This window comes from Zootoca vivipara, chromosome 5 (genome assembly GCF_965207765.1).
Source record: "Zootoca vivipara chromosome 5, rZooViv2.hap1.1, whole genome shotgun sequence".
Taxonomy (NCBI): domain Eukaryota; kingdom Metazoa; phylum Chordata; class Lepidosauria; order Squamata; family Lacertidae; genus Zootoca; species Zootoca vivipara.
In genome coordinates, this window is record NC_142588.1 from 47,523,172 (window position 1) to 47,550,267 (window position 27,096).

The following is a 27,096-nucleotide window of genomic DNA, read 5'->3' on the forward strand; positions in this document are numbered from 1 at the left end:
AGGCTAAGTAACAAAATCCCTTTTATCCGATAAATGGCTGTTTTGCCAAGTCTGGGACTTCAGGGCAGTTAAAGGCCACCTTCAGTGTTACTTTTTAAAGATGCAGATGCAAACATCTGTGCCTTAAAATACATACATGTACATTTGTCAGACTCTGGATACTTTCCTTGTTGAGAAGCAGGTTTGTGCTATATTTGCTACCTCCTGGGCTGGAGCCAGACAGTCCTGATTAGAGTAGACTGCACATGGGGAACCTGTGACCTTCCAGATATTGTAAGACTATAACTTCCATCCTCCGTGACCACTGATTGTGCTGCCTGGACATTATGGGAGTTTTGAGCTCCAAAACATCTGGAGGACCGTACATTCCCCATCCCTGGAGGGGTGCATTGAAATCGGTAGGACTTAACTTGGTGATGGATAATGTGTGCCATTTATTTCAGTGTGTTTTCTCTAAGCATGGCTAAATCTGGATCCGACCCAAGATGTTTTCTCACCTCTTGCTATGTAAGCACAGTCACACTTGTGTCTCAGTGATCAGAAGCAGCCCTTAACAAAGCACAAGAAAATGGTTTAAGTCTTTGAAGAACATTAACAAATAATAGACTGTTTTATGCACTCAGCCACATCCTACTGCCAGTGCATTGCATAGTGTATGTGGGGAAGTTAAGGGTTTGAAAGCTTGTACGGTACAGCTCAACTATTCACATAGACAAGTATAGAGATTGCATAGGGAAGTGCCATATCTCAGTGGCAGAGCATTTGTTTTGCATGCAGAAGGTCCAGGTTTAATCCCCTGCATCTTCAGGTAGAACTGGGAGAGAAGCCTGTCTGAAACACTGGAGAGCTGCTATCTGGCAGTCTACATTACTGAGCTAGTAAAAACTTGCTATGTTCTATGTACACTCATTGCATGTAACATACGCACACCCCTATGGTCATAAGGCAAACACAATCCGCCCCAAATCCATAATTACGTAAATTCAAACTATTCAGACATTTTTAATTGGTGTGCTACTAGGTCAGATTTGATGGTGGGAAAATTATGTTTCTGAATTATTAATTGGTATGCTGGATTTTAAAATAGCTGGTCATTTGCCAGTGAATAAATTGATAAAGAAAACTGTACTGCAATTCTTTCCCCAATTCTTTTTTTTAATCTACAAGGATTTTCATTTACAAGAGTTTGCAGTGATGGAGAATATGATGGTGTTTGATTTAACAGAAAGGCAGGCTTACAGAGTGAGTTGTACTGTGAGGAAATATATTTAGGAGCAGTTACTATCACTTGTAAAATGTTTATTTCCCCCGACCGGGCAACCATTTTTTCTTTAATGTCCATAATTGCCATTTGTGTGGCAAAGAACTAATTAGTTATGACCCTGACTAGAAGCCCATCAAGCTGTTTGTTGTTGTTTAACATAGAATTTTTGCCAACCTAGCAGTTCAAAAGCACGTCAAAATGCAAGTAGATAAATAGGAACCGCTACAGCGGGAAGGTAAACGGCGTTTCCATGTGCTGCTCTGGTTTGCCAGAAGCGGCTTTGTCATGCTGGCCACATCACCTGGAAGCTATACGCCGGCTCCCTCGGCCAATAATGCGAGATGAGCGCGCAACCCCAGAGTTGGTCACGACTGGACCTAATGGTCAGGGGTCCCTTTACCTTTACCTTTTTAACATAGAATTACAAGCCATAGTTCATTGTAGGACAAGGGGAAAGAATATGCAATCACAAAAGTTGCCTTATTTTCCTAGATAGAATATGAAATAAATTTTTCACTGGCAAGTTCTTTCTCCTCTTGCAATATGCCTTTCTCTTCTAATTTCCGATATTTATACCTGCTTGATCCATCTACTCCCCCCTTTTCCTATCTGTCACCTAGTTTCTGTGCCTGTAATATGCGATAAGGCATGTCAAGCCTGTAGCTCCTAGAACAGGCACCCCCAATCTGCGGCCCTCTAGATGTTTTGGCCTACAACTCCCATGATCCCTAGCTAACAGGACCAGTGGTCGGGGAAGATGGGAATTGTAGTCCAAAACATCTGGAGGGCCGAAGTTTGGGGATGCCTGTCCTAGAAGCTGTCTTCATGCAACAGTGGCCACACCCTGGGAAGCATAGAATCATAGAGTTGGAAGAGGCCACAAGGGCCATCCAGTCCAACCCCCTGCTAAGCAGGAAACACCATCAAAGCATTCTTGACATATGCCTGTCAAGCCTCTGCTTAAAGACCTCCAAAGAGGCTGTCAAGCCTCTGCTTAAAGAGAGCCAGTGTGGTGTAGTGGTTAAGAGTGGTAGACTCCTAATCTGGGGAGCCGGGTTCGCATCTCCACTCCTCCACATGCAGCTGCTGGGTGACCTTGGGCTAGTCACACTTCTCTGAAGTCTCTCAGCCCCACCTACCTCACAGGGTGTCTGTTGTGGGGAAGGAAGGGAAAGGAGAATGTTAGCCGCTTCGAGACTCCTTCGGGTAGTGATAAAGCGGGATATCAAATCCAAACTCTTCTTCTTCTTCAAAGAAGGAGACTCCACCACACTCCTTGGGAGCAAATCCCACTGCCGAACAGCTCTTACTATCAGGAAGTTCTTCCTAAAGTTTAGGTGGAATCTTCTTTCTTGTACAGTAGTTTGAATCCATTGCTCCGTGTCCGCTTCTCTGGAGCAGCAGAAAACAGCCTTTCTCCCTTCTCTATATGACATCCTTTTATATATTTGAACATGGCTATCATATCACCCCTTAACCTTCTCTTCTCCAGGCTAAACATACCCAGCTCCCTAAGCCGTTCCTCATAAGGCATCGTTTCCAGGCCTTTGACCATTTTGGTTGCCCTCTTCTGGACACGTTCCAGCTTGTCAGTATCCTTCTTGAACTGTGGTGCCCAGAACTGGACACAGTACTCCAGGTGAGGTCTGACCAGAGCAGAATACAGTGGTACTATTACTTCCCTTGATCTAGATGCTATACTCTTATTGATGCAGCCCAGAATTGCATTGGCTTTTGAAGCTGCTGCATCAAGATGCAGCTTCGATTGGCTGGATAAACCAGGTGAGGATGGGTCTGAAACCTCGGTGAGTTAAGAAGTTCCCTTGCATGCAAAGACAGGCTACCGTGGATTGAGCGAACATGATCAATAGTGGTTCCAACAGTCAAGAACGCAGTTTGTGCACATGCTGTGGAGGGAAGTGAGGGGCAGATGGGGCCTGTCAACCTGGGACTCTGGGAGAAGGAAAACTCTGATGCTAAACCTCCAGTGCCTTGCAGGATATATTTGGGAGAAGAAAAGGCTAAGGAAGTAAACCCTACACAAATCCAGAGGGGATTTGGACAGCACCTTGTATGCCTCCTTTCAGCAACTCCTGCAGCCAAGCTGGTGCCAAACGTATTGCTCTGCTTTCCTGTGGGCCACAGCAGCGAGGCCAAGAGGGAGGTCTTGTCTGAGCAGCCCATAGACACTACCCGGGCTTGTGCCCCAGAGAGGTCACTTCAGTGCTGCTAACACAGCAGTTTGACTTGACCCCCGGAGGCACACTCCATTCTCTCTTGAGACAGGTGGATGCCAACAACATGTCAAGTCTTTAGCCCCCACACTGCAGTAGTTAGGGTAAAGAAAGCTGATGTTCACCACTCCCCACTGCTCCACAAGTAGCCTATCTGCATTGATGGCAAGACACTAACCCTACTTTTAATGATGTCATAGAAGAGCCATGTTGTTGTCGTTTAGTCGTGTCCGACTCTTCGTGACCCTATGGACCATAGCACACCAGGCATTTCAGTTTCTGTACTATGTTGGAAAGAGTTACCGGTAAGTAGTTTCATGATAAACAACCCAAATTTCTCCCCCATCCCCACTGTCTGCACAATATTTCTTCTGATAGAAGTAGGAAAATTCTAAACTGCATTGGGCTCCTTTGGGAGGAAGGGGAGGATATAAATTGAATTAATAAATGAATACAATAAGGTAGAGTCCCCTTGTTGTTTTTGTTTAGTCGTTTAGTCATGTCCGACTCTTCGTGACCCCATGGACCAGAGCACGCCAGGCACTCCTGTCTTGCACTGCCTCCCGCAGTTTGGTCAAACTCATGTTCATAGCTTTGAGAACACTGTCCAACCTTCTCGTCCTCTGTCGTCCCCTTCTCCTTGTGCCCTCAATCTTTCCCAACATCAGGGTCTTTTCCAAGGAGTCTTCTCTTCTCATGAGGTGGCCAAAATATTGGAGCCTCAGCTTCACGATCTGTCCTTCCAGTGAGCACTCAGGGCTGATTTCCTTAAGAATGGATAGGTTTGATCTTCTTGCAGTCCATGGGACTCTCAAGTGTCTCCTCCAGCACCATAATTCAAAAGCATTAATTCTCCGGCGATCAGCCTTCTTTATGGTCCAGCTCTCACTTCCATACATCACTACTGGGAAAACCATAGCTTTAACTATACGGACCTTTGTAGGCAAGGTGATGTCTCTGCCATATATCTCTCCATATGACAATCTAGCCAAAGGGAGAATGTTTGGTACCCAGTGCATGTACTTTCTCAACCTTGGCGAGGAAGCAACTGAGGCCACCATCAAGTTGATGTTGTCTTCTCCATGTAGTGTTTTTTGGAGCTGGCAAACCTGCCACAATACGCTGGGTTGATTTTGCTGGAGGAAAAAGTTGTCGGAAGCTGAGACAGCACTTGGACAGCCAAAGGCTTTGAGTCAACTTTTGGATGTCAAGCTTTCTAGCAAAAAAGGAAGCATTGTTCAGAAGGGGAAGTGTGCTTCCAGTCAAAAATTCAAACCTCAGGCTAAGGATGTTAATCCGGGGAGCCCTCCCTGTGCTGTGATCTGAATCTAGAGCAAAACTAGAAGCAAAGCCTCAGAATGGAAAACTGGAAGTCACTTATTTTATGAAGGGTCTCACTATATTAATTTTGAGCATTGCAATAAGGCACTTGGAAGAATGTGATTGTTCATAGTGTGGGAGCAGGGGACAGGAGAGCCGTTCCTTCATTGAGCCTTCTGGGCATTTTTCAAGCACTTTCTCTCTTATTTTTCTCTTTCTCTTTTCTGCTTCTTGAGTCCTCCCACCACCCTGTGAAGGAGGAGGGGAGCCAGTCTGTCATTTGTTCAGCAAACTGGAAAGCCTTGTCTGCCTTTTCTGCTGTCTCTTACTTAAAGTTCAGAGTTCCTGGTTTAGAGATGACAGTTCATCAATAAGATGATTGTCCAGACTTCCAGAATGGCCCATATTGTGCTGGTTGGGTTCAGCAGTTGGGCACTCTGCCCACAAGCAACAAGGCCCATTGTCTCCCTCGCCATGTTTCATGTTGTATAGGAAGACAAGGCCAAACTGTTCAAATAGGAGTTGCCAAAAGCAGACATTAAATCTTTCTGAGGTATGATTAGAGTTGCTGGAATTGCTTTCACTGTCATTCTTGCACAATAAATGCATATTAGATGTTCGTTTGTTGCTTTGTGATGTGTTGCAAAGCATTTGCACTACTCACCTCCAAGTTTTCCCCCTTTGTTGCAATTTTGTCACATTTTCCCCAAAGCACCTAAACTGCAGAATTCTGTACCTTGGACAAATGCTATGCTTTCCACAGATTCTTGGCTGTTGAAACTGACAAGGCTAATTTTTTTTGATGGATTCTTTGAAATTGGAAAGTCCCTTGTGAGGGTAGAGGGGGAGGAAGGATTTCTGTGTGCTCTCCTGCAGATGTCCTGAGAACAATAGATACTGTCTTCCTTATCCATTCTAGTCTTCTATGAACTGCCTTGAAATCTTTGGATGAAGGGTGGTATACAAATTAAACAAAACTGATTATCCAAAGTTCCAGTTAACCATGTTTTATTGAGTCTTTCTCGGTCTGTCTGTGCTTCCTGGTATATATTGTCAGTGTTGAGTTTATATAATTAGTGGTGCAAGATCTCACAACCTCATGCCATAGTAGACACATATACTTGGGAAAAAGCCTAGATGTTGTTTCTCTGTGATAAAAATTGTAACTGGTGACTAAAAGTGCACATCCTTTTAAGACCGCATCCACAGAGGTAGAGTAGAGTTCATTTGCCGCATGGTTTCTTTAAAAGATAATTTTGTGCTTAAACGTCAGTTGGTGACTAATAGTGTGCATTTTTAAAAAGACCACAGGAACAGCATAATATTCATTTTCCAGATCATTCTTATTTAATAGCCACATGGCCAGAAATTAGAAACAAAATGGGAAATGGCTGTTTCCACCTAATTGCGACCTACTGTATTTCACAAATTAAAAAGATCAAACAAGTTCAAGATCAGTGCTCCTTCCCCACCCCAAAAATTCAACGCATCTTGTGAAATACACCTCTGATTTTGCTTAAGTTTAATTCACTGGCGACTAGTGCAGACCAAGGAGCATAACGATCCTTCTCCTTCTGCTGTGGATAACTCACCATTGTCTTAATTCTTTTCTGGGGTCTCAGGCGAGTGGGTAGCACCAGAGGGCCTGCTTTTCTGAATCAGTGCGTGTTTTGTTCCCTTTGGAAGATCCGTTGTCCTCCTAAAAGTCATCCAGCTGCTTCGGCAGCCCCTACCAACACATCTGTTTCTTTTCACAGTTGGAGAGAATAGCTTTCTCCTTCTGTCATCACAAATCTACTTTCCCTTTCCCTCCAGCAGCAGCCGACCCCTGTAAGCCTTGGAATGTGCCTGGCAGGATGGGCTGGAAAATCCACAAAAAGCCAGCAGCACCCACCATTCAGCAACTTGAATGCTTACTCTAAACCGGCACCGAATGATCAGCTGGTCTGTTGATTTTTCTGTAGCAGACAAAGAATGGAGCCGCCGTTGCAAGTCAAGTGCCTTCTGCCAAGGCAGTCTGCTAGGGAAATGAATGGTGCCAGCTCAGAAAGTTTTAGACAGATGTTTGGAAGAGGAGGGGAGGAAGAGATGGAAAGGAGGGTCTGGGAAAATCTCCCCTTCAGGTTCGTTGGGCTAGATTTGTGGATGCAGAGAAATGTTCTTGCTCCTTCACAGCTCCGTTTGAAGAACACTGACCTGGGTCAACTATTAGAAGTCATTCTTTCCATAAGGTGTTCATCTCTCCTTACAAATAAATGTTGCATTGTTTTGTGGGAAAGGACGGTGCTTTGTGGGAATCAAATTTGTTAAATCATGCAAGCGTTCCAGAGATGTGTTTCACTCGCAGCTGTCTAAATTGTCCCAGCTAATAGTATTAGAGCCTTGTCATCTTCCCTGTGTTAGGGCTTGAGCATCGTTATAAGGGTGATGAAACGGAATACAAATAGCAAAGGACTGGCTTGTGGATTATAGTGTAGCATTTTGAATTGAGTTATGTTCAATTCAATCTCTGTTGTTGTTATTAGCATATCCAACGGGAGTAAGAATAGAAAAGGTTTGCACCAAGTGTTGAACAAGAGAAATTTCACATCTTACATTTCACATATTTTGTAATACGTATGTCATTTTTATGTGTGCGCATACTGAAAAAGTTGTTAATGTTGGCTGAGATTCCAGCGTTCAAAAAGAAAAGTCTGAACCATCTCCTGCAAGATTCAGATAGTCCAGCAACACTTGGTAGAGTGTCAAAAATTTGGTCCAAAAGTATCTTTTGCATGTATTTATTTAACAAAATGTATATACTGCTTTATTGTGAGTAAACCTCTTAAGTGGTTTATGAAAACATAAAATGAAACATTAAATTTCTGAATAAAAAGTTTAAAGCAGGTATTTAAAAATGTTCAAAGGGGGATTGAAATCAACAGTAGTAAAAAAGAGGTAAAACACATGTAACTTCTATGTGTCTGGAAGATACTTTTGCCTCAATAAAAATGTTTTAAGCAGGCACTGCAAAGAATACAGTGAAGGCACTGATGTCAGGAGGCAGGGAGTTCCAAAGGAAAAGTGTTGCCACACTAAAAGATCCATTTCTCGTAAGTGTGGATGGGATATCACGAGTCTCCTTTAACAGTCTCCTTTCCATTCATCAAAGCAGTCAAGTAGACATATAAGGGGTAAGGTGATCTTGCAGATAAACTGGTCCCAAGCTGTTATATTTTGCATTTAATGCATGAGATGTAAGGTAAAATGGACAGTGGAAAATGGGTTGATTCTAAAAGTATAGGTTTTGGTTTAAAATACAAATTGATTCAAGAAATGTTGGGTTCTTGAAGGATCGCTATAAATCCCTTTTATATATTTAACCACTGTACAGGGCATAATAGCATTTGCAAATCTGTTTTATGTCTACTTCAGCTCTGGAGCAACTGCTTACAGAACTTGAAGATTTTCTGAAGATACTGGACAAGGAGAACCTCAGCAGCACTGCCGTTGTGAAAAAGAGCTTCCTCGCTGACCTCCTTAGGCTGTGCACGAAATCAAGTGGTAAGCACAGTTGTGTAATTCCAGAAGAGCTTCTAGGAGCTATTGTTTGCTGATACCAATATTGGTCTACTTTTGCATCTAAACTACGGCCTCCCCAATTGCACGTAGAAACAGCCAACAATATTTTGTTAAAGGGAAAGTTACTTATTGTGTCACAAACTCCCCCAGACTGAAGTCAACTTTTTGCACAGTTAGCCCTGGGTAGCAAAAATATATGTGCAGTGCATGCATTTGTACATGCACACGTGCGCACGCACACAAATGGTACACAGAAAATGTGTTCCAAAAGTCCAATACGTTCAATGTGTGCTGATTGTTCTGTCAAATTGCTATGCAGTACCCAAATGTACATGAGAAAAGAAGTGAATATAAAAGCCCTTGAATCAAGCTAATCTCATTTCATATAATTATATAATTGTACAGGTGGTAGGGACCCTGAGGACCATCTAGTCCACCCCCTGCAATGTAGGAATATGCAGCTGTCTCTTATGGGGATCGAACCCGTGACCTTGGTGTTATCAGCATGATGCTCTAACCAACTGAGCTATTGTTCCGTTTGCTCTTAATCTCAAGCGCCACAACGTATTTTTTAATTCATTCAAGATTTCCCGAATCATGTAATTTGCAATAATGATAAGAAGATAAACTTTGAAAGGGGCTGAGTCTCTCCAATACACTTCCACCGCTGGGGGTGGCAAGTGCACAGCTTCTTAGCTGCAAGCAAGATAAACTGTGCAAGAGCAAAGTCAGTTAAGGCGCCACTGAGCTAAGTCATTAGAACAAGCCTCCTGATAATTATAGTTTTTTAAAAAAAACAAAAATAGATGGAAAGATATACTTTTTGACCAAGCAAATGGTTTAAAAATTCCTCCAGGAGATGCTTTGCTCGAGATGCTCTGCTCTACAATGCATGTGGGGAAAAAATAAAAATAAATCATTCCAGTAGCACCTTAGAGACCAAGTTTGTCATTGATATGAGCTTTCGTGAGCTTTCAGATAACATGCACACGAATACCAATGACAAACTTAGTTGGTCTCTAAGGTGCTACTGGAAGGAAAAATTTTAATTTGTTTCGACTACGTCAGACCAACACGGCTACCTACCTGTAAGTACAATGCATGATTTGCTATGCAATGCAAGTATATGCAAGAGAATAATGGGCTTACATTCTTCGCTTCATAGGTGGTGATGAGGAATACATTTACATGAACAAAGTCACCATCAATAAGCAACACGGTGAACCAGAGAAACCAGACGAAGGTAGGAATGAAAGATTGCCTTATACAGAGTCAGACCATTGGTCCGTCTAGGTCAGTGTAGTATTGCCTACACAGCCTGGCATTGGCCCTCCAAGATTCCAGAGAGGGGTTTATCAAAGCCCTACCTGGACATGCTGGGAATCGAACAGGGGCCTGCTGCATGCAAGGCACATCATCTACCTCTGAGCTATGGCCCTTCCCCATTTCGCTGCTGAATGTGCTTCTTATGCATGAAAGGATCCCATGTACAGTTTTTTTAAAAAAACACCATCCAACTCACAGTACCAATTCACTGTTAAGTCTGTGCTTCTTCTGCCCATCTTCCAAACAGACATGGTAAACTCTGCCCACGTTCACGGATCCGATTTAAATTTTGTGGCAACCCTCCCTGGGTTTGACATGCAGTTATAGATGGAGAAATGCAGGACGCAGAGCTGCTTTCAGGTGCCTCTTAATTAAGATGTGTAGAAACAGAGATCAGGAAATCTGAAAAGCCAAGGGAAGGGAGGCAGATGTCCAATTTACTTGGCTAATAACATCACTGGGTGCTCTGGATTTTGCTTTGCTGCTCGCAGCCTTACACCAGAACCCTATTACCCCCCATTACAGGATATGGCTGCACAGCTGTTACTGTGGCTTCCCAGCTAGTCTGAAAAGAACAGAGCTTTATGCAGCAAAATTCATGCCCGTCTTTCCAAGGCCAGTTCCTGTGCTTCCATTTTCAGTGGCAGGTTTGCTGGGGCTGTTTGTGGGAATCATAGGGCCACTTCAGACATGGAATTGCTTCTTCTATGAAGCAATCTGGATGAGAATGTGCATCTATCTCCACCACCATATTTGAAGATGGCAGTGGCGGGGAGGAGGGGGAATGGCTGGTGCAGAAAGGCGCCACTGTGCTTACAGGCAGAGGTGAGGTGGCAAGGGAGTTCAGCATTGTGCACAGGTGCAGTGGCAGAACCAGTAGGGCACTCCAGCCACTGCTCCAGCACAGCAGTGATCCCTCTTCTCCCTCCCAGTAAGCACAGGGACGCCACTAAGGGGGAGCCCTGCTGCAAGACAGTGCCCTCGCCACCAGCTGCCCCTGAATGGCAGGGCTGTTTATGTTGCCTAGGGTTACCTATGTTCAAAAGCCCCCCGCAGCCATTCTGAAGTCTGTAGGTCACTGCCTTTCCATATGTGCTTCTGTGTGAAATCTTTAAGCAAGAGTCATGTGGTTTTAAGCAGCCACTGTGTGATTAGCAACCGTCTGTTTCCACTCATAGTCAAGCCCTGCAGAGGGGAAGTGAGCTTCTTCCCTTCAGTGCCAATATAGCCAGAGCCCTGTACTACCTTTCCACACCTCCCTAGTTTGTTAGTTAATACTCCATGGATCCCAGGATTATGGAGGCAGCACTTCACCTGCCAACTAGCTGAAATTTGGCTGGAAGTATTTCCCCACCTGCTGAGATTGTAGCTCTTTCTCAGTGTGAGTTCTGTTTGCTTGGATTTAGGAGAAGACTGAATTGTCCCTGCAAGTTAAAACCAACAGTAATGATAGGGTGAATACTTAGGACTGCTCAATATAGATGTCAGCCTTGCCCTGCAAGTAGACAGATTATTTTTAAGACATCTTGGTCTTTGCTGTGTCGAGCAAATATGTGCCAGCAAACCCACAACTAGCAAGAGAGCGTGTCCCTAGCCACTTTTTCGCCATATTCTGGGAGGTGGTATCAAATGCCATTTTTGTGGTCTGTAATATGCTCTCTAATTTAACGCAATGCTTCCTCCAAAACAAAAGCAGAGCATCCAAGAATGTTTCTGAGCTTGGTCTATTTACATGTTGTTATTTCTGTTTGGGCCGTAGTGTTGGGTCACAGAGACTCCTTGACCAATGGGGAAGTGGAACAGCATTTGTCTCCACCTCAGAAGAGTTTGCCAGACCTCCCACCTTCAAAAATAGTAAGTTCTTATTTGTTCATTTACTTCCTTTCAACTTACTCTGCATAACAATAATGCAAGTACCATTCATCTTCTGGGATAGAATTTCGTACCCTTTGGAGTGAGTTGTAATGTAAGAGAAAGAGGTCTGAAAAAATCCTAGAGATGCCTTTTCTCTCTCAAATGTTACATCAATATTTATTAAATATTTATAGAGCACTTACAGCACTATGGGCACCGGCAACTCACGCACACACATGTCAACATGCCTGCAATACGGTTTCCTCCATTTGTCTCGCTTCATCTTCAAAAATTGCATGATGATGTAGTTTAATGTCAGACTACAGACCAAAATGTCAACCCAGAATCAGAGCCTGGTTTGTAGTAGGATTAAACCAGTTTTGCAGTTCAGACACAACAGGAAACTGTAGTTTAACAACCCTGAAATGAATAGACATTTCTAATTCAAGTCTATTAACTTCAGTGGTTCAGCTCTGAATAGAACTCACATTGGATGCAACCTTCTGTGGGAAGAAAAAAATGAATGACACTTTTAACTCATTAAAGCAGTCTTCCCCATAGGTTGGATTACAATTCCCATGAGCACAGTTGTGCTGACTGGGTCTGGTGGGAGTTGTAATCTCAAACATCCAAAGGGCACCAGGTTGGAAAAGGCTGCATGGCCAGATGCATCTATCACACCACCTAGTCCATTGTTAGAAAGAAACAATGCCCTGTAGTCACTTCTCCCCTCATCCAAAACTTCATTTTGCTGTATAGGAAAATACTGCAGTTTATTTCATAAGCATAGGCAGAACTTGATGTTTTAATCTTTCTACAAAGTATGATGTTGCTTGGTTTCAGTGCCTGCATGCAATAGCTGCAACTCAGGGACATGTTTCCCACCTGGCCCCCATCGAGAAATTGACTTTATTTTCCAGTTTGGATTTTAAGGACTTAAATCTTTAACCAGGTTCCAAAATGTTTACCATTATTGCCAAAGAGAGAGAGAGCTGACCTTTATGCTATTGGGTATTACTTCCCATTTTACCATTTTGCAAAGGTGAGTAGATATTTTGCCAAGGGACCAATGGAGACAAGTTACTCGAGAGTGTTGTGGTTATATCGAATCATCTACAGTGGTGCCTTGCAAGATGAATTTAATTTGTTCCACAAGTCAATTCGTTTTGCGAAAAATTTGTCTTGCAAATCGCGGTTTCCCATAGGAACGCATTAATTAAATTTCAATGCATTCCTATGGGAAACCGCGATTTGCAAGATGAATTTTTCACAAAACGAATTTGTCTTGCGAAAAATTTGTCTTGCAGGGCATTCGTCTTGTGAGGTACCACTGTATCTGCCATTCTGTATACTCAAATGAGCAGGTTCACTATATACTTCTATCTGCTGGCAATTGGAAGAGGTGTGTGTGTTTGTCTACTTGGAGAATCTTGTGGTTATCTTGAGCTGCATCATCTTTGAAATGGTGTTGTAAGATGAAACGTCAGCAACAAATGAGATTCACTGGCGAAGAATGGTTTGAATCATTTAAGATTTAAAATATTAAAAGCTGTCCCAACACTGGTGGAACCAAGTGTAGTGAACTCTGTTTCAAAAGCATCAGATATTCTTTAAGTGGGGATTTTCTTCCAAAGTAAAGTGCATCTATCTCATGCTATGAAGCCATCACGGACTGGGAAAAGGACAGATCACTAGAAGATGCTGATGGATGCCCTCAAATACATACTCGTCATATCATCAGTCATGGTTCTCTCTGTAGATGTGAGGACAAATTCCATCTGCACCAAATTCATAGTATTTATATTATCGCTACTAGCAATTACATGCCACAGAAAAGCTGCCATTTACACCTTTGTTCCTGGTGGTAACTAGGGATGGGTAATAACCTAGCCTTGCAGGCTAGACGAAGCTGCAGCTGTAGGCAGGGTGGCACATGCAAGGTTCTGGGGTCCTTACTCTCCAGCTGCCTGTTTCGAAAGGAATATGCACAGTAAATTGGCAATGCTAGTGCAATTCTTACACAACTTGTCTAGGTAGGAGCACATACACAACTCTTCCTGTGGAGGAGCAGAAAATGTGGTGCATTCAGGAACCTGGAGTTGGGACCCCTAAAAAGTTCATGGCAGTTTCCCTCTCTAGGCAGTTTATCCTGAGAATATTGACTTTTAGCTTCTCCTTTTGGATGCTTTCCAAAGTATTTTGTCTCTTGATTTCTTCCCTCAGCTTTGGGCTGCACATTAGCATAGATTTGGCAGCCATCCAGGGACTTTCCAGTGCTTAGAATCTTTTGAAAGTGTCGGTTAACTCCAATATTATTTATCTATTTCCTTTTTCACTTATACTGGCTTTGAAAATGTCTGGTGTATTTCTAAACTTGACTCCCATCACCACCATCATCGAAATTACTCTTGCAAAGGGAAAACTCAAATAAAATTCTCCAGTTATAAGATCAGCTTTAAATAAGAAATAAGGGATGGCTCTATTCTGCCTACTTACTGTATGCTATCCATTTAGTGTTCCATGGTTAGGTCTCAGCTTGGTTTCCTTAGGTGTGGCTTATTGTGGTTTCAGCAAAACTTAAGAGGGCCACAACAATTTAATAATGTTTGGTCTGATTCAGCAAGGCATTTCTTAACTATAGGCAAAATAATATGGTACACAAACAGATTAAATTTTGAAGCAGGGATTTTGCCAGTATAATACAGTATTTTTAATGGAAGCCATTTAGAGGATGCTATGAGAAGTGTCTATTTCGCTAGCTGTGGAACGTGACAGTGTGAAGCAGTGATTATGGTAGACCTTGGATTGCCAAACTTTTGGGGGCTTGTGGGCACCTTGGGGAACCCGAGAAACTGTTCTGGGGACTGCCCAGCACAACCCACAACCACACACACCATAACCATGCATGCACACCCTGCACCACATATTCCTTCGGCACACCATATAACCATGGATGTCACACACACACACAGAGGACTAGAATCATGTGGGGTGCCTTTGCAGAAATCAGAGGCCTCAGCAGTAGCTTTGTGGAATTTGAACCTTGCTCTCATTTTAAACCTCATCTTAAACTGACAGGTCCTTCTGATAATTCAGTATCTGTTCTTATGTCAGAGGTTTTTCAGTGTCTTACCACTATAAAAGAATTCTTCCTTATTCTGAATTACAGATACCATCATGACAATTTATTTCAGAACTCTGGGTCTTTAGCTACACATTTTCTAGATATTGTTTGCATTCCACAGATTTCAGAAGCAAAGCAACTTTCAGGATCCAAAACTGAGTCTCCAGAAGGATACTATGAAGAAGCTGAGCCCTTTGGTGTCTCACTGATTGGTACGTAGGTGTGCTCCCAAGTATTTCATTACTTCTAGAAATAGGCAATGCATCTGCGTTGGAAAATAAATAAATAAAACACTCAGATACAAATACTGGAAATGTGATCTATAATCTATATGCTTAGTGTTTGTCACATTGCCAATTTAATACCAGAGAATTTAAAGGGGTATTCTTGTATCCAAAGATGTTTAAGAGATTGCTGACAAGTGAAGATGTTGAGTATGGCTGAATAAGGTTTACTGACTGAATGTGTCTTTCTAAAAGTGAATAGCAACCGTCTTGCTTTCTGTTGCTGATATGAACAAGCATGTTCTAGAGAAGGTGCAAGGCTCCAGTCTCTGGAAGAGCAGACTGAATTTATTTGGCCAGCTTTCCTTCCGCCCCTTTTTATTGGCATGTACATTACTCTATAGCAGTGTTTCTCAACCAGTGTGCCTCCAGATGTTTTGGGACTACAACTCCCATCATTCCTGACCACTGGTCTTGCTAGCTAGGGATGATGGTAGTTGTAGTCCCAAAACATCTGGAGGCACACTGGTTGAGAAACACTGCTCTATAGCACCTAGGATGGACATCATGATTTATCATAAGTTACCACACCAAAGAGGACGTAAGAGGATGGTTGAGGTTCTCACACTGCAATCCTAGGCATATCTCTTGAAACTAGTGGGTTTTATTTTGGAGTAAACCCGGATATGCTTAGGCTGTGACCATTACAGTACCAGATTCTGTGCTTATTCATTTCAGACACAGAATCTCCTCATGCACATAACGCTCTTATAATATGTGTGGAATAATAGTGAATTCCAACTGTGGTATGTGATGTAATAAGGAACCATTTATGACATCCCTGGAGTAAATGAAGAGCATTTCTACATCAGTGCAACAATGCAGTGGTGGCCCATATATAAGAAGAGTTTGCTGGAGCAGGCCAATGGCCCATCTAGTCTGCCCTCATAGTGGCCACCCCCAATGCCTCTGGGAAACCCTTCGCAAGAGCAATCTCCCTTCCTTTTTTTGTGCAATTTAATCTTTATTGATTTTAACTATTGAATCCATTCACCACAAAAAGAACAAAAGAAAAGACAAATCATATCAAATACAAAGACACTGTTACATATAAAATAAAGTTCTCCCACACGTTAAGACTTCCATCTTCCTCAGTATGGGCCCTTTGTTTCCTTGTTGACTGCATATTGTAGAGCCCTCTCCCCTTCTGTGGTTTCCAGCAACTGGTATTTACTACCTTTTGCATTGTCATGAACTGTAAAATAATTGAGTAGTTTATAATTTAAAAATAATAATAATATGGAACTGAGTGGTACCACAAAGGCTGAACACTGAAATGTTCAAACTGAATTTGCAAGTGTTTTTATTTATGGTGCTTACCACCATAGTTTTTGGCAAAAGAGACAGTTCTAAAGTTTTAGCAGACTGTTTCAAATTATTCCATAGTTCATCATATAAATTATGCTTTCTCCTTCTAAAAGAATTCAATGATCAGTGAGGTTCATTTGCAGGTCTCTTTCTTTCTTCCTCTATCTCTCTCTCTTTCTCTTCTATGTGTGCTTGTGCAGGTCTTTACGGTAGGCTTGCAGCTACTGGATCCAGACCAGGGTTGCAGGTTGCTGAGGGAGTAATATATGCCACGATAACTATGGGTATGGCATGTTTTCAAAACTTACCACTCATGCATTGACTTGTCATATGAACAAAGATGGTCTTTCACTATTGATACATGATTAAAGGATCACCGCATGATCACATTCTCATCCTAAATGCATATGTGTGGCAAGGGGTGATAAAGGATTGGGAAGTTGCTGTCTATTCTTTTGCGATCTCTTAGCCCAGGCATGATCTCTCAGTAGGCATCTACAGAATTGTTGATGTTGATAGCCAACCTTACCTGTGGAAGCAGAAGTCTTATCCCAAAATGCGCTTGTCATTTCTGTGCACTTCAACTTCGGTGGGCTTCAGGGCAGGACATAAGCAGAAAAATATTCTTGCTTGGTAATAAGCATCACAGAAGCCAGGGATGCAATGAGTGGTATTAATTTAGAGAACCAATGCGACCGTTTTTTTTTAATAAAAAAAATGAAGCGAGTGGAATGCTGCTGGAGCTATAGGCTGATGAGACACCCCAGCCCACCAGAATTAAATGCTGAATACAGGGACACAAAAACAGACAGACATACAGACAGATCACTGTTTTACAATGATGTAAACAGTTTACTGCAGAGAAAGAAAAGGGGATTGAAATGTGTTAATTAGGTTCTTTTTTGGAATTTATTTCTGGATTCTGGTACAGAAGGAGCAGATCCACATATTGAATGAGCCAAAGTTTGGTTTCAGGAAGCCGTGATTATCTTGTGCCTAGGCCAGAGCACAAAAGATGCTGGCTAAGCATCCTTGATTACATGGATCATTCTTCCTACCATACGAATGAGATTAAACACAGCAACGAGCCCTGTATCTTGCTTTGGAGATAGGTGACTCAGTTGCTAGTTCTCTGATAGCATCACCTGAATGAGAAAATTCAGGTTACTCCATATTCCAGTTAAAAAACAAGGGGGGGGGGAAACAGATAATTACCTCTGTGACCCATTCAAGCCTGTGCTGGAACAACACAGATTTTTGACCTAATTGGGAATGGAACATCTTACTACTTTAATACATTTCTATTTTGGGGTACCTTTTTGATGTTTCTCACTCAAAGTCTCTCTGCTTTCTAATCTGATCTTCTTTTGGCCAATATTGTTTCCTTTCCCTTGTCCTAATCACATTTCTCCTGAGTGCTGAAGACATGGTGCTTTGGGGAGATGGAGAGAAGTCTGGGATTTGTCAATGATCTGCAGGGATCTTAGAAACTGCTCTGTTCTCTGTGCCTTTATATTATGAATCGTTTCCATTCTGTGATCAGGTTATTTCAATACTGTGGAATATCCTATATCTCATATAACTTCCCCTATAGTGCTTTGGAATGCCTTTATAATGTACTGAAACTTTCTTATTTGCTGGATAGGAGAGAGGGCGCTAGATTTAGATGCCTTAAGCAGCTTATGCAAACAGCTTTATATAACTTCTGCTGAGTAGCCTCATTGTAGCTGTTTCAGCTACATTTGTGTACTCAATTTTATATAATTTACAGCTTTATAACTTCTATATCATTTTTAATTTGCTATTTATTTTGTTTCCACTCTTTTAAACAAATATTTACATTTTTTGCCATTTGTCAGTTGTTTAAATTAAATTTCAAATTAAGTTTCTTTTGGCGTGGTTCTGCTCATTGGTCCTTCTCCATATGCTGACTGGAGTGAGCATACGTATGAATTTTGGACCTGTTTTTCAGACTGTTGCTGCAAGCTGTAATCTGCCTGATATTTAGGGAACAGCAACTATATTTGGCAGATAACAGCTTGCACACCCTCCACAGTCCTATGCTTTTTCAGCTGGGTGTATAAAACCTATAGAAAACATTTGATAGCACTTGAGGAATGTGTCTGTAGTAGGAGACTGAGCTGGGTGTGTCTTTACCAAAGTTGTGAAATGAAAGTCTTTGGTGGCCCACATCCTTGCAACCTCAAACAATTTGTATGATTGTGAGATTACCTTGCAGCACTACTGCTTGGCTTTTATTAATTAGCCAGGCAAAATATTCCCAGCAAAATGTGCAGAATGTACAAATATTTACATTTACATTTGTAAATATACATTCCATCCAATGCATTTAACCTTTTCCTGGGAATACCATTCAAGCATTTCACTTTTCAGGAGAAGGTCAATCATTGCAGCTTCACATATTCAAATCAAAATTTTATATGATTCCTGCATCATTTGATATGACTACTGCAGGGCCAGCCCTCCCATTAGGCAAAGTGAAGCAGCTGCCTCAGGTGGCAGATGCTGGGGAGCCATGGGGAGCCGTCCCTTGGCTGTTCCCATCTTTGGAGTACAGAGCTGTGTGTGCCACAAGGCCTGTCCTGCACCCTCAGACTAACCTGCTGTTCTCCAGGGCATATAGGATGCTATCCAATCCACCCTAGTGAAGAAAAGTTCAACTGTCTGTTCATGGAATGGCAGGAAGGCACCATCTTGTGCCTTCTACCCCAGGCAGCAAAGTGTTTGGGGCTGGCTCTGGATGGCTTGTTTGAGATCTGATTCTGGCTTGTATATGCTAATCTTAGTGTGTGGGAGACAGACAGAAGATGAAGGAAAATGGCCTTTTCAATGGAGCAGGTCTTATTGTTTAAACTTTGCAGGCCTTTAGACCTCCTTGCCTTTTACTTTTGTGTCTCTTTCGTGCATGCTGCAATTGTTCTCCAGCTTGCCTAATGGAACATGGAAGAAACACATCACTTTGTCACCTGGAAGTGCTTATAATGATGTGTGTGGTTTTTTTTACCCCCATGGATGCAGATGATGGGGAAGCAGTCAGCAGCTCCTATGAATCCTATGATGAAGAAGAGAGCAGCAAAGGCAAGTCAGCCCCTCACCAATGGCCTTCCCCTGAAGCTTCCATTGAACTCATGAAAGATGCCCGGATCTGTGCTTTTCTTTGGAGAAAAAAATGGCTGGGCCAGTGGGCCAAGCAGCTCTGCGTCATTAAGGACAACAGATTGTTGGTAAGCAAGCGGGGAACAGGGTGTCTAATATACCTTTTCTCAAAGCCAGAGCAATTCCTAAGAGCTCTATCTAGATGTTCCTCAAAGCCCAAGAAGAACCCTGCTGGGTAAGACCAAAGGTCTATCTCAGGGGTCCCCAAACTACGGCCCCCGGGCCGGATGCGGCCCAATCGGCCTTCCAATCCGGCCCGCGACGACTCCCGCCGCCCGCTGCCGCCGCCCGCTCTCACGGCGCGCGGCGCAGCGACGATCTAAAAAATCGGCAAAAAATCGCCGAAAATCCTTTGTGCGCATGCGTATGGGCCTCTCCCGACCCGGAAGAGGTCATTTCTGGTGCACTTCCGGGTCGGGGGAGGCCCATACGCATGCGCACAAGCGATTTTTGGCGATTTTTCCCCCGCCCGTGTGCGTGTGCGCATGCGCACGGGCGCGCACTCCCCCGCCCTCCGGCCTGCTGCGCGCGCACTCCCCTGCCCTCCGGCCCACCGCGCGGTCGGCGCGGCGGGCACCGGCCCGCCGCGCAGAAAGTCTGGGGACCCCTGGTCTATCTTATTCAAAATCCCAGATCCTTATGGGAAGCCCACAAGCAGGACATGACTTTAGGTTGTACTGTCTGCTCCCCTATTTACTTTCAATTGATGAATTAAGACTTGTCTCACACGCATGGTGCTAGTTGCTTAGTTTGTTATATTTGCATTGCTCCCATGCTCCCAAAGCACTAACATCAAAGACTAGGATCAATATTCACCATCACCATTGTTGCTGCTGATTCAGTGTTAACGTGATCAAGTCGCTATTATTGGCGGCAGTGTGGGAGATGGTCTGTGACTGGCGGCCCCTGAGGGGCAGGCATTTGGAAAAAGGGAACAACACAGGAGGGAGCGTCCTGGAGCTCTGCCAGTTGGAGAGGTTCATAACAGGTAATGGGAAGCTGCCACAAGGGGCAGAGTAGATGCAACCTTGGACTATTCCCTTAGGACAGGGGTCAGCAACCTTTTTCAGCCGTGGGACGTCCACCATCCCTCAGACCATGCGGTGGGCTGGACTATATTTGGGGGGGGGGGGAAATGAATGAATTCCTATGCCCCACAAATACCCCAGAGATGCATTTTAAATAAAAGCACACATTCTACTCATGTAAAAACACGCTGATTCCTGGCCAGATTGAGAAGGCGATTGGGCCGCATCCGGCTCCCTGGCCTTAGGTTGCCTTAGGATATGGGTGAGTGAAGGTGTGCCTGGATGGAAGAAGTGTATTGACTGGTATGAAAATCTGCTGGAACTATAGGTTTGCCATTTCCAGGAGCTCAGGTGCCCACCTCGAATGCCTGCTATTAACATCTGCACTGCAGAAAGTACCTACTCTATGAATGTTTCAGAGTGTAAGTAAGGGAAAACCCAGTGCTGTTTCCTTTCTGCTGTTGGTATTATGGCTATATAACAGGTCTTAAAGTGTGGGAATGTCCCCACTATTCCCGTTTCGTGGGATTCAGGAAATTTCACCTAGTAATTCCTTCACTAATTTTTTAAATCTTCTCTGTACCACTGCTACTGACTGCTGTTTGTTGACCCACATGAAACATCTGGGCATTAACTATGAAAATGGGTAGAAGTCTTCCTCTCTGTGCTGGATGGATGGCTTAGATTTCTTCTCAGCAGTCCCCATCCATTCTAAATTCTTCCTTATATATTCTTAGCCTTCACCAACCTGACATCCTCCAGATTTTGCCAGGCTCCAGCTAACACAGCACTGCTGGTTATGCTGGAGTCTAGCAATTGTCTGGTTGGTGAAGGCTGAAATATATATAATTATGTATCTATTCAGAAACCTTAGGATTTACTACTATGAACTATTCCAATCTATTATTTCAATGCCAAGGTTTCTGTCCTTTCTTACATATTTTACCAGTAGGCAACGACTCCCGTTTACTCTCCATTAAACCACCTGATTCCTCCTATTCCCAGTGCTACAAGTCTTCCAAGGACCAAAATCCCCAGCTGGATGTTAATTTGTTGGGGTGCAGTGTCATCCACAAGGAAAAGAACGTGAGGAAGCAGGAACATAAGCTGAAGATCATCCCCATGAACTCAGATGTCATTGTGCTGGGCTTGCAGAGTAAAGACCAGGCAGAGCAGTGGCTCAGGGTGAGTGGACCGATCTCTCTTGACAACTTCTGCCATTGTCCCCAGGCTGTGTGGGTTTAATGCGCCCATAGTCCTACCACGCTAGCACAGAATTCAAGATCTGGCCCAGAATTTAACTACTTGAGATTTCGAGACCCTGCAGAGCTGCTGCTGTTCAGAGCAGAGAGTATTGAACTCAATGGACAAAGAGTCTGACTGACCTGGTACAAGGCAGCTTCCTAGGTTCCCGTCTAAAGGATGTCATAGTGTTGCTGCCATCTTTAGGTTACATCCAAATGCAGCTCTTCCACAAGTGCAAGGAAGCCTTTATTCTGAGAAGGATACTTTCCGTTTGAGCACAACTGAGAAAATCCCTTTTGCCCTTTGCATGTAGGAGGGGGAAGGGGAACTTTCTAACCCAACCCTTTCCAGCAGGAATGAAGGGAGTCTTTCTTCAGTAAGAGCTCAGCTCCTTCCTCAGATGGAACTCCATTATAGAAAAGAGAAGAAGTGCCCGACTTCCCTTTGATTATTTTCTTGGACTTCCTCTGTGCTTACCAAATTTTACAATCGTAAAATGCGAAAGCTTCCTTGTCAACTCACGCACTTGCCAACTCCTTCACTTACAAGAAGGGTCTGTCATTATTTCTAGATAATATAATCTTTACTGCATTGAAAAAGTCCCTGCGATTCACTCCCCTTTGTCCTTCCTCTACTACACCTGAATTACACTCAGATGGAATAGTGGCCTGATACTCTAACAGCTCTTTGATCCGCAGAAATCAGCTAGGGTCCGTGCAGAATTTTCTAGCATGGACGTTTCAAGCATTATCATCCGCTAGTATATTGCAGATAAAGTTGCTATTAAAGTAACATGGAGAGGAAATGGTTTTTAAAAGTTGCCAAGAATCCAGTCTGAATTTGTTTGGAATAGTGTTTGATCTGGGCATGCGTGTCATTTACTTTTGTGCCTTCTTTATACCAAGGATGGGGAACCTGTGCTTCAGCAGATGTTGCTGGACTGCAGCTTCCATCATCCCTGACCATTGGCTATGTTGGCTGGGCCAGATGGGAGCAGGGAATCCAACAACCTGTGAAGGGCCAGAGGTTCTCCCACCCTGGTTTATATGGCCATTTGAGGCTCCTCTCTCAACCAGAGCTTTTGAGGGACCTCTGCTTCTCTGCATGTTAACGAGAGAGGCTTTCTATGAACTGAGCTGCGTGTCAGCTAAATGCAGAATGTATATTGCAGAACAGAAAGATATAAATGGCCGCAGGATGAGGCCTTGCTCACAGCTTCTCTCTCTCCCACCATAGGTGATCCAGGAGACAAGCGGTCTCTATCCAGATGGGCAGGGGGAAGGCAACCAGTATGTCCCAGACTCCCAGAGACTTAGCTATCCCAAGGTATGTTTTATCTCTTAACAAAAGTGATGTTCAAAGAGCAGCTTAATTTCCGCCCCTGTTGCATCAAATTATTTTAATGTTGTTGTTTTTTAAAAAAACACTTCTGATTAATATACAGGAAGTCACTTGCACCATCAAAACAGGGATGTGGTTGAAACCACTTGAAGAAAACCCAACAAACCTCTTGTTTGCTGATTGAAACACAACTGGCTCAGTGTCGAGCCATTTTTGCATTCTTTTAACATCAGCAATTCTTTTATAGCTACTTTCAAGCATAAATCTATTTCTAGGAAGCTTATAGACTTAATCCTGGCCAAATCCAAATGAAAGTATTACTTAAACAAGGCTAGAATTTTAGATATCCCCAAAGCATCAAGTGAAACGAGAACTTCTTTGTAGACTGACTGTTCCAGAGTTTCAAGCTCTAATGATTTACTGAGCGCAAGTCATTAAAGTCATTAAGCACTGGGCCTGATCCAGATAAATTAGGAGTGGGGAAATTGTGATATAAGAAGAGCCTGCTGGAACAGGCCAATGGCTCATCTGTTTCTCACAACCTGCCCCAATGTAAATGAACATGTGCTGATGATGTACAACTGAGGCAGGTGCTATATATACGAATGTAAACCACAAAGAAACATTCACAGCTAGAAAGCTTCACAGCATATGGCAATGAGGACAGAAAATAAAACCCTTGTGCATAATTTTATTTTTTGAGTTGGCACAAATATGGTTGCCTGAATTTATTTCAAAAAGCTTGAAAGAAAACACCAGGAGCCATTATAAGTAAGGAAGACTGCGTCCAACCAGAGCAACTACATGCAGCAAAAACAAAGGGGTTCTCCCTAGAGCTAGAGGAGCCTCTATAGCATCCATCTTTATGGGCCAAATGTTGTCCCCGTGGAATAATTTTAGTTTGTGAATGAGTCTCCGTTCCCTCAGCTATGGATATGTGCCTACATTCATGTTTTCTTTTGTAGCATCCCTAGTTTCTGACATTATTTAGGCAACCCCTAATTTTCAAGAATGCAAAGGGGGTTTTCTCATCAGAGAGAGCAGCATTTCAGCCATTACTATGCTGCTGCTCTATCACTGGTGCTGTGGATCTCATCCCTGCTTCTTGTCTGCAGGTGGAGACGTCTGAGAGATTCTCAGTGGCATCAGAAAGTGGAAGCAGCACTGATGGTCACACAGAACTGACAGAAACCAAAGACGGTAATAGCAGTTCAAAAAAGATAATGTGGTTGTCGAGTGAAAAGAAGATGGAATAGTGCACTTGCCTCTAATAAGTCAAGCTGAGCTTGCCGGTTGCCTGGTTGTTACTGAATTTTCTAGAGGCCCCCTACACCTGACATATGAATGGCCCCCATTTGTCCCATCCATAAACGACATACTATATGGTTGTAGCTTAATAGCCGGCTGCGTTGGTACCTCTATTCATGGAGAGCCAGGAATCTCCAGGGACTGATATGAGAACATTACTCTGCCCCTTTTTTGTTTCCACCAGTAGTTGAAGGGAGTTAATGCCTGGCTCATTAAAGTAACACATTTATTCATAACTGATGTGGGCCATGTAAGTGTACATTATTAATGCTGCCGCTTATATGAGTCTCTTCTTAAATTGCACCAAGCGAGATTCTGCACACAAACATCAGATGCAAATTGTGCAATATGTCTCCTGGCCACTGCATTAGATATTCAGAAGTACAGTTTTGTACATGGCTTGTTTATTCCTTCTTATTTATTTATTTTTAGTTAAGAAGAAGGGTACGTCTGGTTTAAAGCTGAGCAACCTGATGAACCTTGGGAGGAAGAAATCTGCCACGCTGGACAGTCCGGAAAGGTCTTTGGATACGTGTAGTAAGGAACCCAAAATGAAGCCTTGTGAAACATTTACATTTCATTTGGGTCTCTGCGACTAGCAGGAAAGACCAGCGTAGAGGGTGACCTAGATGTCACTAAGGGAGCATCTCCTTCTTTGCAGCGTACCTGAATGTCCTCGTGAACAGCCAGTGGAGATCTCGGTGGTGTCATGTGAAAGATGGGCAGCTCCATTTCTACCAGGACAAGAACAGAAATAAAACTGCTCAGCAGCCTCTCAACCTGACGGGCTGTGAAATTATCCCAGACCCAACTCCTGATCATCTCTACTCATTCCGTATCCTGCATAATGGAGAGGAGCGGGCCATGTTAGAGGTACGGGTTGCCACTTTCTCTAGAAGTAGGAGTGAAATTTGTTTATGAGCAATACAGCTACTCATTGCAACTTGCTATAGTGCACACAATTGTAGCCTGTTTGGGGTAATCTGCCACATTCCTGAAGCTGATTTTATTGAGTAGTGTGGAAATATAACAGGGAGACCTTCCTGCTCCCAATAAGTAAATGTATTGATTTTTTTCACTTCTACCGGTATTTAAAAAAAAACCACATGAAAATTGCTTGTAGACTTCATCCAACACTTCTCCTTACAGCATTATAACCCACCTCACATGTCATGCTAAACCAAGGCTCACTGCAGCCTGCTTGTACTTGTACATGTTGTCATAAACCATGGTTCAGTGTGACACCTGAATGCAGCCAGTCTGAACAAAATGTCATGCAAAAAGATGTTAAACAGCTTATTTTTATTAAATGAATAGACGTCTGTCCTGCTTTTCCACCCAGTCAGAATAGTAAGGGAATACTGACACACCCACCCCACTAATTGGAATATTGTACACCTGAAATGTTTTCTGAAATAAGCAGCCAGCTGGATTCAGTATGGGTTGATAGGTTTTCACCAATGAAAAAGAAAGATAAGTTTAAGACTGGGGAAGAAAAACACACGCAGCGTAGCTTCCTTGGAGCTACCTCCAGTCACCTCAGCCGACAAGCTGCCTTGGGGGGAAAAGAGCAAGCCACTCCTATCCGTAACTTTCACTTGGCTTGGACCAGAGTTCTTTTCCTTCTCTGTTTACCTCTAATCTTAGATTCTCTGACATCAGCACCATTAGAGTGGGAGAAGGGAAATGTGACACATTTCCTGCATTTTGTAGTGGGAGGAATACTTGCTACCAACAACAGGCTCACTTGCCAGCGACTGCCAGAGGCTCTGGATGTTGTTTTGTTTAGCACTTAAGATGTATTGCTGAGGTTGATGGAACAAAATAAGGAAGGCTTCAAAAAGTTACTCAGATTATCTTCATTTGTGAAGCTAAGGTACATGTTAGACTCAGCATTTTAGTTAAGGCCAGCTGGAGGTTATAAATAATTTTTCGTAGGTCTTTCAGGGTGATTGCAGGGTGCTTTCACCATTCACGATGAAAGTTTTAATCATAATTGCTTCTGAGACAATTTGGTAGAGGAACTTTAGGAAGGTAAACTGGTGCCCTCTTCTGGCTGTGTGTTTATAATTTTTTATTCATATATCTATATCTGTATCTCTATATATCTACATGTGTGTGTGTGTGTGTGTGCATATATGCATAAACATACACAAACAATTTTTTAAGGCAGTTGAAGATGTTTTTAGATATTATGATGCATAGAATTTTATTTATTTACTCACATTTCTCTCCTGCTCCTCAAGGAGCCCAGGGTGGCACATCCTAAATTGATTTTTCTTCCCATTATTTCTGCTTATTCTGATGAAAGCAACTTAGGCTTCCTGTAGTAAGTTTGGCCTGTATGCTTAATGATTGTTTTTTCCCCTTTGGTTGTTTAACAGGCCAAGTCTTGTGACGAAATGGGCCACTGGCTTGGTCTCCTTTTATCAGAATCTGGCTCAAAAACAGACCCTGAAGAGCTGACCTATGATTATGTGGATGCTGACAGGGTCTCCTGCATCGTCAGTGCAGCAAAGAACTCATTACTGTAAGTTTCTGCGGTAGCATATTTGACATTCTGACCTGTCTTCTGATGGATGATTTCAAGTAGTCCCTACCAAACAAGTAGCTTTTATCTGAAAAGTATGCAATGAACAATTTTGATGGGGTTACAATTGCTAGCGAAAAGAAGCAGGAAAGGGTTCTGAAATGTAAATACCCACCATGTTTGCATTCAAAT

At 43.0% G+C, this 27,096-nt stretch overlaps 2 protein-coding genes across 6 annotated transcripts in view; one reads left to right on the forward strand and one right to left on the reverse strand.

The window, feature by feature from the left end:
- The window catches only part of AFAP1L2 (actin filament associated protein 1 like 2), a 75,025-nt gene that overhangs the window by 40,921 nt on the left and 7,008 nt on the right, over window positions 1-27,096 (forward strand). For 2 of the 5 annotated variants that reach the window (XM_035132524.3, XM_035132523.3), the window contains exons 2-12: window positions 8,233-8,361; window positions 9,545-9,622; window positions 11,465-11,559; window positions 14,805-14,895; window positions 19,315-19,520; window positions 21,486-21,665; window positions 22,962-23,051; window positions 24,182-24,266; window positions 24,807-24,911; window positions 25,036-25,247; window positions 26,759-26,904. In XM_035132524.3, coding sequence (XP_034988415.3) covers window positions 8,233-8,361; window positions 9,545-9,622; window positions 11,465-11,559; window positions 14,805-14,895; window positions 19,315-19,520; window positions 21,486-21,665; window positions 22,962-23,051; window positions 24,182-24,266; window positions 24,807-24,911; window positions 25,036-25,247; window positions 26,759-26,904 — 1,417 coding nt within the window. Of the gene's footprint in view, window positions 1-7,783; window positions 7,911-8,232; window positions 8,362-9,544; window positions 9,623-11,464; window positions 11,560-14,804; window positions 14,896-16,475; window positions 16,560-19,314; window positions 19,521-21,485; window positions 21,666-22,961; window positions 23,052-24,181; window positions 24,267-24,806; window positions 24,912-25,035; window positions 25,248-26,758; window positions 26,905-27,096 lie in introns of those variants that run through there. The other 3 variants (XM_035132525.3, XM_088670553.1, XM_088670552.1) reach the window with 3 other exon arrangements.
- Window positions 16,464-27,096, reverse strand: part of VWA2 (von Willebrand factor A domain containing 2) — a 55,899-nt gene continuing 45,266 nt past the window's right edge. The window contains exons 17-18 of the transcript XR_015950227.1: window positions 25,041-25,108; window positions 16,464-16,526 (exon numbers count right to left, since the gene is read on the reverse strand). The gene's annotated coding sequence lies outside the window, so the exon portion shown is untranslated. The remainder of the gene's footprint in view (window positions 16,527-25,040; window positions 25,109-27,096) is intronic.